Source organism: Rhinolophus hipposideros (genome assembly GCF_964194185.1).
Source record: "Rhinolophus hipposideros genome assembly, chromosome: 10".
In the NCBI taxonomy this organism is placed as follows: domain Eukaryota; kingdom Metazoa; phylum Chordata; class Mammalia; order Chiroptera; family Rhinolophidae; genus Rhinolophus; species Rhinolophus hipposideros.
This window is the reverse complement of record NC_138056.1, coordinates 50,730,510-50,743,658: the sequence shown is the minus strand read 5'-3', so window position 1 is coordinate 50,743,658 and position 13,149 is coordinate 50,730,510. Positions and strand designations below refer to the sequence as shown.

Sequence of the window (13,149 nt, the reverse complement as noted above, 5' to 3'; positions counted from 1 at the left end):
AGTTAATTAACACATCCATCACCACACATAGGTAGTTACCTTTCATTTTTCAATGAGTTTCAACATGGCCTTTTGTTTATATCCTTAGGTATAGGGTCTGTTCAGCTAGTCTTCAGATGCTTCTTGAGGTTGATTGTTCTATAGTTTAGTTGTAATTTTAATGTGGTCATGGGAGGCGGCAGGCACAGTGTTTATCTACTCCGCCATCTTGCAAGAGCCTGAGTTATCTTTATAATTTTTCATGTGTTTTTTTCCTCAGACGATAAGTTTGTATTTTGTGGCTTGTTCTCCATCGATGTTCTTTATATCCTGGCCCCTCCTTTTCTTTTTAGTTTTCTTTCCTGTCATTCCTCACCTTGAACTGTATGCAGTAGTCACTTCCCTAGTCATCATGCTTTTCGTCAACATTTTTCCTTCGCTATACTTTTTCCTTCCTGCCTGCAAAACTGCCACTTTTTGCCTAGCAGACTAGCTTATTCCCAGGATCTACATTAGATAACATATCAAGGATGCCTTCCCTAATTAACCCCACTCCTCACATGGGCTACATAGCACTTCTCTGTATTTTTGTAACACCCTGTGTATACGACGGTAGCCTTTATCAGTATGTGTTCTGCTTATTTAATTCTTTATTTCACAAGACGGTGGGCTTCTCAAGGGGCCAGGATCTTGGTTGTCGTCATTAGGGAAATGTAAATTAAAACCACAGTGAGATATTTAAAAAAAACACACAGAACCTTACAATATCAAGTGCTGTGAGGATGGAGAGCAGCTGGCACTTTCATACATTGCTGATGGGAATGCAAAATGGCAGAGCCACTCACCTGTTTGGAAACAGTAAGACAGTTTCTTGTAAAGTTAAACATACACTTACTGTATGATCCTGCAGTCCCACTCTGAAGTATTTACTAAAGAGAATTGAAAAGTTATGTTTGTAAAACCTGCATACAAATGTCTATTGCAGCTTTCGGTTATAATAGACACAAACTGGAAACAACACAAAATCCTTCAGTTGAAGGGGTAAATACACTGTGGTACATCTATTCAGTGGAATGCTACTCAATAATAAAAAAGAATGAACTACTGACACACATAACACTGTGAATGTCAGATGCATTATGCTAAGTGAAAGCCATACTCAAGAGGCAGCATACTTTATGATTTCATTTATACGACATTTTGGAAAAGACAAAACTGTAGCAGAAAATACATCAGTGGTTGCCAGCAGCTGGGGTTAAGGTGTAGACTACAAAGGTACACTAGGGAAGTGTTTGCACGGGGGAAGTGTTTTATATCTTGATTGTTGTGATGGTGGTTACGTAACTATATGCATTTGTTAAACTCATAGAAGTGTACACAAACAAGGATGAACTTTACAGAATGTAAATTATATGTCAGTAAACCTGATTTTAAAAAAATGCTTGGTGGATTTAATTTCCCACTAAAAGGAACCAAAATTCCAAAAGCTAAATGGCTCATTCCAGTCCTGGCGCAGAAAGTGTAACAAGATGAGCTTGTACCACGCTGTCATATGGAAAGCAGATATTAGCTACCAGAGACCTCTAGGGTCATATCAAAAAGACCCAGGAGACAACTTAAATAGCCTCTTACTGGCCCAGAGTGAAGCATATCATTCAAGAGTACAACTGCAAATATGTTTAAATTCATAATTTTGTAATGATGCTTAAAAAACAGAACACTGCGTTAGTCACCTTTGGAAGATACTTTGTAATCAACTCCTTGTTTTGAAAATTGGTAGATTAAGGAACCAAGCATATATCTTTCCTTTTCCTGTGCAAACCAAACTTCCAGATAAACAGCTAGTTGAGAAGGGAAGTTTCTCTTTATAGAAATGAGAAGAATGATAGAATTTGTATACCATTGTCTTACAACTTTAATAAATTACTAGATCTAGGTAGTGAACACCCGTGGTTACTCACATCACAAAAATGAAATAGACATCATATAGTTCCTGAGAGAACACAGGATCTTTTTCTATGAGGTGGTTTTATTAAAAAAAAAAAAAATTGAACTTGAATCTGGTGAAACCTCTAAATCTAACTACCATCACAGGATGTACAGGGGAGAAATTGCAAGGGGAAAAAAGTGAGATGTAATCAGATTTTGCATATTAAAAAATACTTAAGGGACATATTACCCAATTGAATGTGTAGACCTTAGTTGGAGCCTGATTAGAACAAGCAAATGCATTTTGAGTACCATGTTTCCCCGAAAATAAGACCTAGCGGGACAATCAGCTCGAATGTGCCTTTTGGAGCAAAAATTAGTATAAGACCTGGCCTTGTATTATATAAGACTGGGTCTTATATAACCCGGTGTTATGTTGTTATGTTATGTTATGTTATGTTATGTTATGTTATGTTATGTTATGTTATGTTAATTAGACCCGGTCTTATAGTAAAATAAGACCAGGTCTTATATTAATTTTTGCTCCAAAAGACATATTAGAGCTGATTGTCCGGCTAGGTCTTATTTTCAGGGAAATACGATAGTTGGGGAAATTTGAGTATTGACTGGATATTTGATATTAAGGAATTATTAAATTTTTAGGCATGATACTGGTTTTGTGGGGTTTTTAAAATGAATTATTTTTTAAAAGAGATATTTATGGAAATATTTACCCATGAAATGCTACGATTTCTCTGATTGGCTTCACAGTAATCTGGGAGGAGTAAGTAAAAGTATAGATGAAACAAGATTGGCTGTGAGTTAATTGTTGAAATGGGAATTTATTACTTCTGTGTTTATCTATGCTTCAAACTGTCTGTATTAAAAAGTTTTAAGGAACTGGCAAACAATGCCATGAATATATCACATAGAGCATAATGGATGTGTCCATTGACTTTGGCGTTAAGAAGTTGTTGGTGACCTTTTTTAATCATGTTAGTGAGGTCGAGCAGGAGTGGGGCGGGAGGAGGCCACTTCCCTGATCCCATCTCGTACTACTCTCTTTTTGTTCCCTCTGCTCCAGCTACACTGGTTTCCTTGCTGTTTTGCAAACATGCTTCCACTTATGGCCTTGACGTGTGCTGTTCCCTTGGATAATGCTGTGTAAAATACTCCACCTACTCCAGCACTCGTTCCCTTAACCTGCTTATGGTTGCTTCATAGTACTTAACACTATCTGACCTATATATTTAGTCATTAATTTTTGTCTTTTCACTAGAATGAAGCTCCTAAGAGCAGGGATTTGATTTTAATTACTGCTATATCCCTAGCACTTGGTGCATAATAAAAGCTTGATAAATGTTTGACTGTCTCAATAAATGTTGAATGTGTAAACAAATGCATGAATTCTTCAAATCTCAGTTCTTATGTCACCTCTGTCTTCTCAACTACCAGCCTCTCTCCTCTCAGAAAATGTACTCCCATTGTAACTTTTTAAAAAACTTTATTTTATAATTTATTTAAAAATATTTAAAAATAATTTAATTTATTTTTAATTTTTTAAAAATAGATTTCAGGTGTACAATTCTGTATTACATCATCTATAAATCCCATTGTGTGTTCACCACCCAGAGTCAGTTCTCCTTCCATCACCATATATTTGATCCCCCTTAGGCTCACCTCCCATTCCCCATCCCCCTTACCCTCTGGTAACCACTAAACAATTGTCTGTGTCTATGAGTTTTTGTTTTTCATTTGTTTGTCTTGTTTTGTTGTTTTCCATTATAACTTTTATACTCCTCCATAATAGCTAATCCACAATGACTGCTATTATTATCATTGTTGCCTTTTTTTTTTAAAGGATTCGTCCAGAGATATTAGAGAGGCTCTCCATGAACTCTTATGCTGTACTAATGTTTCAACCAAAGAAGGGATTCATCTTGCACTGGTGGAGCTGCTGAAAAATTTAGCCAAGTACCCTACTGATAGGGACTCCATATGGAAGTAAGGACTTTTTTTCTCATTTGCTCACAACTCCCATAATGCGGTAAACGTACAATGTTGACATCATTCTGTGGGTCATCATAGATTGAGGATGTGGCCCTTCATTTTATCTTCAGTTAAGAAACCTGGTTCAACTTAACCAAACTGTCAGGAGTCTGATTCCTAAATGGAAGATCGCATTTTAGGTTATTTATTAATTTGTCCATCCATCCCCCTAGCAAATACTATATACCTGCTATATGCTTACTGTGTGCCAAGCCCTACGGTAAGTATTGGAGGTATGGAGGTGAGCTGATTAGCTTTTCTTTTTCTCCTATGTAGTATTAATCACTGCTTTGTCTGGTGTGCATTTTGTACAGGATTATAACCGTCATTGTAGAGATGAAAGGTAGCGCTGGCACGTGGTTTGCAGATCAAAAATCTCAATCATTTTTCTCCCCAATTACCTCTAGCTTTATTGACTAGAGTCAGACTGTTAGCACTGTTAATGAATTGCTGTTTGAAGAACTACTTGCATCCATTTAATATTAAAATGTGTTAATGTGCTCCACATATTTAGATGAGCTTATGTGACGAGATCACTCCAACTGTATAGTTTCTTGATTTTCAGAAAAAATTGTTACAAAGAGTAGTAAATCAGATACTTGGAAGATATATTAAAAACTAAAAATACCAGGGGAGTCTTGCTCTAGGTAATATTTTTGATATCTGGTTATCTGTTTTGCTATTTCTTCTTGTTTGTTCAGTCCAGTTCAGCTCAGTTCAACATGCATTTATTGATTGTCTTCAGGGAGCACCCAGTCATTTGGTGTGTGGGAGTTGGAGTGGGGAGAAACACCTAAATCGGTATTTACAGTTCTGTAGGCAACACAGAAAGAAGGATAAATTCTGCTTAATGGAAGGGATTGTTATAGGGTTTTAGCAGAACTTCTTGCCTTAAAATAAGATGTGTGGTTATTCGGTTCACCCAGAATATTTATATAAGATTGTCTTTATTGGATGATTGTAGACAGAAAACACCTTCACCTAATAGTGCTGCAAAGGTTTTGAAATGACCTAATTATTACTTGATTTTTTTCATCTCTTCTCATGAATGGTAGCTTTATTTAGAAATATCAAAAAAGAATGTGATCAAAGAGTGAAGGAATAGTCACAGTAGCATGTTTTTAAGACACTGCTAAAGATAGATACATAAATGAAAGTTTCGAAGGAGGTAGTTTGTTCTGTTTATAAACCTTTAGTTCATTCAACAAATGTTATTGAACACTTGCTATAATCTAGTCACTGTGTTAGGTGCTGTGGAGATTGAAAAAAGGATTCAACTCATAGACCTAGCACTCAAATAGCTAGAAGGGAGAGAAGTAGGAAATGTGTAGAGAGGGAGGTCGATGTGATAGTAAAATAATACTACAAGTCAGAACTGAAGTCTAGCTTTAGAGAGGCCCAGATGCTTAGGCATCTCTGAGGGGACCTGATTAATAGCTCTTGTATTCTCCACCTGAGATCTGAATGGAATGAGAGATACAATAAAGAAGTGGCACCTGAAGGCCAGACTACAGCCTTTACAATGTCCCCTGAGACACAGTGAGTGAAAGGGCTGAGAGAGGTCAGAATATTCGTGAATTCAGTTCTTTCCACACAGAAGGAAAAACAGGACTGGGGAACAGTGTACTTTCGTAACAATATCAAGTATTTTAAATGTGATGCCTTTCATACTCCACATATCCATGAATTCACTGGTGGTGTTCCTTCTCTCTGTTTGCCAATCTGCCTATTCTCCAGTCCATGGTGAACTCCCATCTCATTTGTGAAACTTTCTCTGATCATAATAATCTCTTCTACCATTGACAGGTAGAAAGCAAAGTAGCATTCATTTGATAGTTTATTACCTTGTTTTAGTCATCTTTGCCTCAGCTGGATTATAAACTCATTGAGAACAGAAACTAAGATTTGTGTTTCTTTTCATTGAGGCATATCTTCGAAACCAGAATTTAATAATTAAAAAATAATCAAGATACATAATTACCAGCTCATGTGTAGTTCTTTATAGCTTATAAAGAACCTTCATGTAGTCATAATAGTTAACTAATAATCAATGAATAGCTAACTAATAGCCAGTTGAGTTATTACTATGTGACAGACCCCTAAGAAGCTCTCCAGCAGACTTCCCCTCTTGCTCCATTGACCACTGCTGCGTTACTTGATTTCCTGCAAGCCAGTCACTGGACAATGGGAATGGGATTGCTGTGATGGGCTCAGACCAATTGTGGTTGAGCCCTTGGGCTGGGCCTACCTTCCTCTGAGCACTTTGATATCTACTGGTTACCTGAGTAGAATCAGGGTTCTCTTGGTAAGGAAGATGGGGGAAGCTGCGGTTAGTTAAAATAATGTGTTAGTAATATCTGCTGTAGCAGCTCCTTTATCTTCATAATAACCAGTTTGTTAGATGAATTAATTGAGCTCCAGAATAATTGACTGACTTGTCTGAATTCGTAGAGGTAGCAAAAGTAGGTGATTGAGAATTTGCAATTCTGAATCAGGCTTTCTGATTCTGATTCTTAGTACTTTTTAAAGCATGTATTAACTTACGAAAGTGGGCTCTCGTTTTGTTTATTTCAGATGCCTGAAGTTTCTGGGAAGTCGGCATCCAACCCTGGTGCTTCCCTTGGTACCAGAGCTCCTGAGCACCCACCCGTTTTTTGACACAGCCGAACCAGACATGGATGATCCAGCTTGTATCCTCTGTGCCTGGGGCAGATGCTGCTGCACTGGCGGGGAATTTGGGCATCTTGTTCTGTAGTGTAGCTTAGGTGGTTTGAGTTCTTTGTTTTTCCTTTCTTTTAGGTAGGAATAGATCCTGAGAGAGCCTGGTGGTTATTATATTTTTAGATTTCATTCTTGTTGTCACAGTACAGTAATTCAACCTTTGCCGTTGAATACTGATAATTTTTACACCATTTATTGTGTACCTACTATATTCTATGTACTGTTCAAACGCTTTATACATTTTATCACTGATCTTTCAAGCAACCCTGGATGGAGGTGGCATTCCCAATTTACAGATGAGTAAACTGAGGCTATTAAATAACTCGCCAATCAGCAAATCTGGGATGCAAAGCCAGACATCTTTGGTTGTAAAGCCTGTGGACTTTCCCCTGTGTCTTCCTCCATGTTTAATTTGATCTGCACCTTGAAGGAGGGGATGGAGCTGAGCTAAGCTGCATGATTATTCTGCCCCGATACAAGCTCAGTGGGTCTGTGATAGCCATGGGCAGTATGCCGTACTATTGGATTGTTTTCTGGCAATGGGAATACATTGACATCAGTGCATCCATACTCTTCAATGGTTCTTTTCGCTCTATCATAGATCCTTGGTGGTTTAGGGGGTATTTATTGATACACGAGGATTAGGCAAATAACTGGTTGTTGTAAAATGATCCTTGTATTCTCTCCTAATTCTGTTTGTTTATTTTCACAGTGAGTTTGGAGACTTTAAAGAGATCCGTGTAATTGATGTACTAACCAATGCCCTACTCTGTGTTTACCTCTGTGTTTATATCGCATACCTTACCTGTAAAGGCGCAATATTATAGCTATTTGAAATTCATCTCATCAGAGAGGGGGGGCTTGTGGGCTAGGTGCTTCTACAACTATCACATGATGTGTTGAAGAGGTTGGAATCTGAAGGCCTTTTCATGTTAAAAAAACGTTAAACATTTTTACAACCCTATTATGTTAGATACTTTTCTGGGTAATTGGAGGATTGTGTTCTTTAGGAAATATGTTTGACTGTGAGTAACAAGTGTAGGTTAAACGAATTACTGTTTTTGTGTTTCTCCAAAGTAAAAGAAGTTCAAGGTTAGCAGTCTGGTGATGGTCCAGTAGCTGCACATTGTTCTCGGTGGTCTATGCTCCTTCTGTTTCTCTGTTCGGCCATTTTCAGTTGTCCAAGAGTATTGCTAGAGCTCCAGTCATCAGGTTCAGGTTCTAGGCCGGAAATTAGAAGCTATTTGGAATACAGTCAGTTTTCTATTAGGAAGGAAAAAGGGTAGAATGGATATGGGTTAGGCTGATAGATAGCAGGCTCTGTCATAAGGGTACATACGGAAGATTAGATCTTATGTTTATCTTTTAATTTCTGATTTTCCCTCATAAAATTAATATACATAGAAAGAAATCCAAAAAATTAGAAAGAAGAAACTTCTTATTTAATACCCAAAGTCCAACTAGCCAAACTGTTTATATTTTGGTGTATTTCTCCCTTTTTTAAAAGCTTGGGGTTGGGATTTTGCTCTTATTTTTTTTTAACAGTTTATTCCATCAACAAACATTTGATAATAGATAGCTGCTGTCATATCCTCTCTATATTTTAGAGCCTGCTTTTCCACTTGTGACAAAATGCTTGATACAATATTATAAATTCTTTGTAAGTATAATTTTTAATGATAGTATAATGCTCCTTCAAGTAGATGAAACCCAAGTTGTATAGTCATTCTCCTGGTTTGGGACATTTAGGTTGTTTCTGGTTATTTGCTATTGTAAACGATTCTGTGCTATTTGATTATTTACTTAGAATAGATCTTGAGATGTGGAATTACTCAACATTTATAAGACTCTTAGTGTCTAGTACCAAATTATTATTGAAATGGATTGTGCCAGTATATACTTTAGTAGCCAATGTCCTGAAAATTTCCATTTGTTAGTATTCTTAGCAACATTAGTAATCAGGGTAATTGGAATGGGGTACTATCTGTGTTTGAATTTGCATTTATTAGAAAATTATAGTTATTTAATGGGAATTTGGGGGGCTGGAACTGGGGCACCAGATTCTGGCCAAGCTCAACCTCGTATACTCCAAGTTTACTTAACCCACTCCTGCAACAGACATTGCAGTTTTGGTTCTTATCTTCAATGCCGCTAAAACCTGTCCAACAATGCCAGCATTGTTCTCAGATCATACCTTCAGGCACTATGCCTACCTCAGGGACAGCCTTTCTCATCTTGTTCCTGCCTTGAGGGTATGTTGAAAACATCTTTTTCCTTGTTTATGGTGTTTTGAGTTTTGGTCATTTGTGGTTGTTAACTAGTGAAAGCTGATTGTATATTCTCTGAAAATGCATTCATTCATTCTCTTTCTCTCTGGCTCTCTTCTATTGTTTGTACTTTTGCTTCTTACCTTTCAAGAAGATTCATTTTTTCAAATGTCCTAGGGTTACTGATTATGTTACCGTGTTTCCCCGAAAATAAGACCTAGCCGGATAATTAGCTCTAATGTGTCTTTTGGAGCAAAAATTACTATAAGACCCAGTCTTATTTTACTATAAGACCAGGTATAATATAATATGATATAATATAAATATAATTATAATATAATATAAATACTGGGTCTTACATTAATTTTTGCTCCAAAAGACACATTAGAGCTGATGGTCCGGCTAGGTCTTATTTTTTGGGAAACACAGTATGTTAGGTAAGAACATTTTTACACCAAGGAATCTGGAACAATATATTTTAAACCACTGGTTAGATTGTGATATGTTTTAACAATTACATAAAGCCACGATTCTCAACAAGTTCATTTTTTAATAATAAAACCTTTATTATTTTTAAAACCTAGAGCTATAGAAAGAAAAAAATTTAAATGAATCATAACGATAATAATCGCAAACACTGAATGCTAACTGTGTGCAAGCATTTTTCTTAAGCTCTTTATTTGTATTAACTCATCCCTGCTTAGCTTACTCTAAATAACTTTATTTAGAATAATATATGTACACAGTTAGAAAATTTAAACTATATAGAAGATATAAAATTAAAAGTGAACTCCTTTTTGCTCTCCCTTCCCCATCCCATTCTTGAAAGGTAACTTAATAGTAAGAACAAGAATTATAATTATCATCATAGAAAATATTTTTAAAGCATGCTATATAAACTTATTTGGGAATAAATCACTCTTCTACGAAGTGAAAGATCAAATAAAATTTAAAAATAAATGTGACAACAGATTACTTTGTAGTTCCATTTCTATGGTTAGCCCATTTATTTCAGTTAACAATAGAATATAATATTAGATCATTCGCTTCTTTTTCTCCTTACAGCTTGTGGCTAAATTGGGTAGGCCATGTTCTTTTCTCTCTCTCATTCCTTTTCTCCTACTGAAGCGGGGGAAGGAGGAGGGAAAGGTTATTTACAGAATCATCTAGCCCTGTTTTCCTTTACTTTGTTTGGTTCACTTTTTTGTTTTTCTGGTTTGTTTGAGTTACCAAAAGCTGAGCCACAGAAATTTAATGGCACTGTAACCCCATTATGTTTGCTTAGCTACCAGGTAGAAAACTAGTGTCATCCTCCGTTTCCCCCAACATCACGCTTCCTGAGGATCCTTCCCATCAGTTCCTGCAGCAGAGCCTTGAAAGGGTGTATAGTCTTCAGCACCTGGACCCTCAAGGAACCCAGGAGCTGCTCGAGTTCACCATCAGGTGAGCTGGTCATCCCTTTCCTTTGACAGAGTTAAGGTTGTTACGCTCAGCTTGACTGTTTTGATTGTTGTTTATTGATTATTTACTTAGAATAGATACTCTAAGTAAATAGATTATTTACTTAGAATAGCTACTTTTTCTGACCTTGTAGGCCTGCACTCACACATGGTGTTATGATCTGTTAATATTTGGATTAGATTGTGGTTTGAGCATATCACAAAGAAAAACTCTCTGTATTCATTACCAGATTGATGATTAGTACAAAACTGGAAAGAGTTACAAAGAAGCTGTTTTTAATTTTTCTTTTCTCGTATATAAGGATGGGTGACAGAAAGGGCAAAAGTACCTGATTTAGACAGGAGGGAAGGTTATTTCTTACTTGTAGGCAGGACAAGAAAGAGCTGAGATGATCATCACGGGCCTGGGCTCATTCTCTCTTCTTTCTCCATCTTCTGCGTCAAACGGCCTCAGCCTGAAGATCCAAACTCTAACAATCCCCTCTGTATTCCTACAGGAAAAGAAAAGGGCAGGAGAAGGGCATCATTTCCACGCTTCCCCCACCCCCCCCGTACCCCTTTTTAAAGATACTTTCCCAAAGTTGCATGTTCTAGTTTTACTTGCATAACATTGACTAGAACTTGAGTCACGGCTGTATCTCGCTGCAAGGAGCTAGGAAAGGTAGTCTTTATTCTTGTTGACCAGTGCTCAGGAGGAGGGGAGCATATTGCGGAACCACCAGCAGACTCTGCTATCCCATAGGCAAACGTCCTGAATGATATGAGAAGAATTGAAACCCATTTATCTGCCTTTAGCAAAAGCAGTATCTATCTGCTTTTGTAAATAAGTTTTGATTGAAACACAACCACACCCCTTCGTTTAGGTATTGTCTGTGGCTGCTTAAGTACTACAATGGCAGAGCTGAGTAGTCGCCACAGAGACAACATGGCCTGCAAATCGTAAGATAGTTACTAGTGGACCCTTTACAGAAGAAGTTCGCTGACCCTGAAGTGATGCCTCAATCACATTTTCTTCCTCTTTTGGTCCCTCACCAAAGCGATTAGTTTTACAGGCCACTATTTGAAGTTGTTGGCCCTGAGCCCAGGAAAATAAGCTCCACTTCCTGACTCAGCCCCACCTAAATAAACATTTAGGTTTTGTCCTTGACAGTTTTTTGCTTTTTTTATCCTTTTGGCACTAAAGCTAGTACAATGCGCACAGAAGGAAACCAGCTTGGTCATCAGCTGCAGTACTAGCTATGAGTAAGTGCTCAGTAAATACCCTTTGGTTTGAGGGACCCTCATGATACGGGTTTTATGAGGTGATGCCCCTGAGGTTCAGGCTGGTCAGACCACTGTTGTAATGCGGTGGTCAGTCCGGGGTGCTGTGTTTCTAACTTAAGTGCCTTCTGAAGAGAGTGCCCAGGATGGTGAAAGATCTGGAATGGAGAGCAGATGGTGCCATAGTTATTGATGACCTGTTATGTTTTACAAACATTGCAGTTAGATATTATTACCATTTCACAGAGACAAAATGGAAATTTGGAGAAGTGAAACAGTTTTCTAGGAAGTAGCAGAACTGAGATTTAAATCTAGCTTTGTTTGACTCTAAAATTATGCTATGCAGCTGTGATATGCAGCAGTGAAGGGGATTCCTGTATCAAGTGGAGATTAGATTAGATGAGCCCTGGGGTTCTTCAGAGCTTACATTTTCCATAGTTGTTGAAAAGTGAAATATTAGAGTTTCACACAGAAGGTTCTCTGATTAGGACTCTGGTCATTTATGTGTTAGTACCAGTTTAAAACACACTTCACCGCTAATCACATTGCCCTTTGTTATAATTCATGCAACCAAGCTCTCACCTAGCTGTTCAGTGAAAGCCCTGGGAGATGATTGTTTGTTTCCAGAACTTGACATAACTACTTTGTCTTCAGCACTGTACCTTGGGTGCCTTATAGGAGCTCAGTAAATATTTGTTGAACACTTTAGTTATGATGACTTAACCAGGAATGAAGATTTTTAAGATTTTTGTAGATGGTATTTTTTTTCTGGCCATACCTCACCTCCAGATGTGTAGATTTGATGTTTGTATGGCTCTGCTGGCTTGATCATGATAAGAGCTGCTGTCTATCAAGTGACCACTATGTGCCCACTCTTCTGGGTGCTTTAGGTACATTATTTCATTCAATTTAAAAACAACCTCATGAGAATTACCCCATTTTCGTCATGAGTGAGGCAGCTGAGGTCATTCATTTATGTTTTTGTGAGTATCCCCACATGCCGTGCATTGTGCTAGTCAGAAAGGACATTACAGTAAACAAGACATAATCTCTGCTGTGAGGGATCTTACAGCCTGGTTGGAGAATTAGCTAGGTGAACACGAAATGCGCAATATTGTGTTTTTCACGAGACAGTACCATAAGTACAGGAGAACTTACTTCTAGAACAGATGGGGGGCACCTAACCCTTGGATGGTCTAAGCAATGACCTGAAGAATGAATGGAAATTAGTCAAGTGAAGAAGGCAGAAAAGCATATCAAAGACTAGGAATAGCAAAGTCCTGGATGAGAACACCAGTCTTTCTAGCCCTTCCATCTGGTTACACTGCTGTTTCTGGTTAACAGTTCGTATGACATGAAGCATCTAGTATAATAAGACTTAAAATCCAAAGGACTTGGTTCAAGCCTTAGTTTTATCATTTCCTAGGTACATAGTCTTGGGCATCAACTTCCTCATCTGTAATCCTGGAGTATTATGTAGCTCA

At 37.6% G+C, this 13,149-nt stretch overlaps 1 protein-coding gene across 1 annotated transcript in view; it reads left to right on the top strand.

Moving 5' to 3' along the window:
• Positions 1–13,149, top strand: part of INTS4 (integrator complex subunit 4) — a 95,438-nt gene that overhangs the window by 57,369 nt on the left and 24,920 nt on the right. Inside the window, exons 12-15 of the mRNA XM_081063774.1 lie at positions 3,770–3,912; positions 6,532–6,647; positions 8,797–8,930; positions 10,231–10,388. Of these exons, the coding sequence (XP_080919900.1) occupies positions 3,770–3,912; positions 6,532–6,647; positions 8,797–8,930; positions 10,231–10,388 (551 nt within the window). The remainder of the gene's footprint in view (positions 1–3,769; positions 3,913–6,531; positions 6,648–8,796; positions 8,931–10,230; positions 10,389–13,149) is intronic.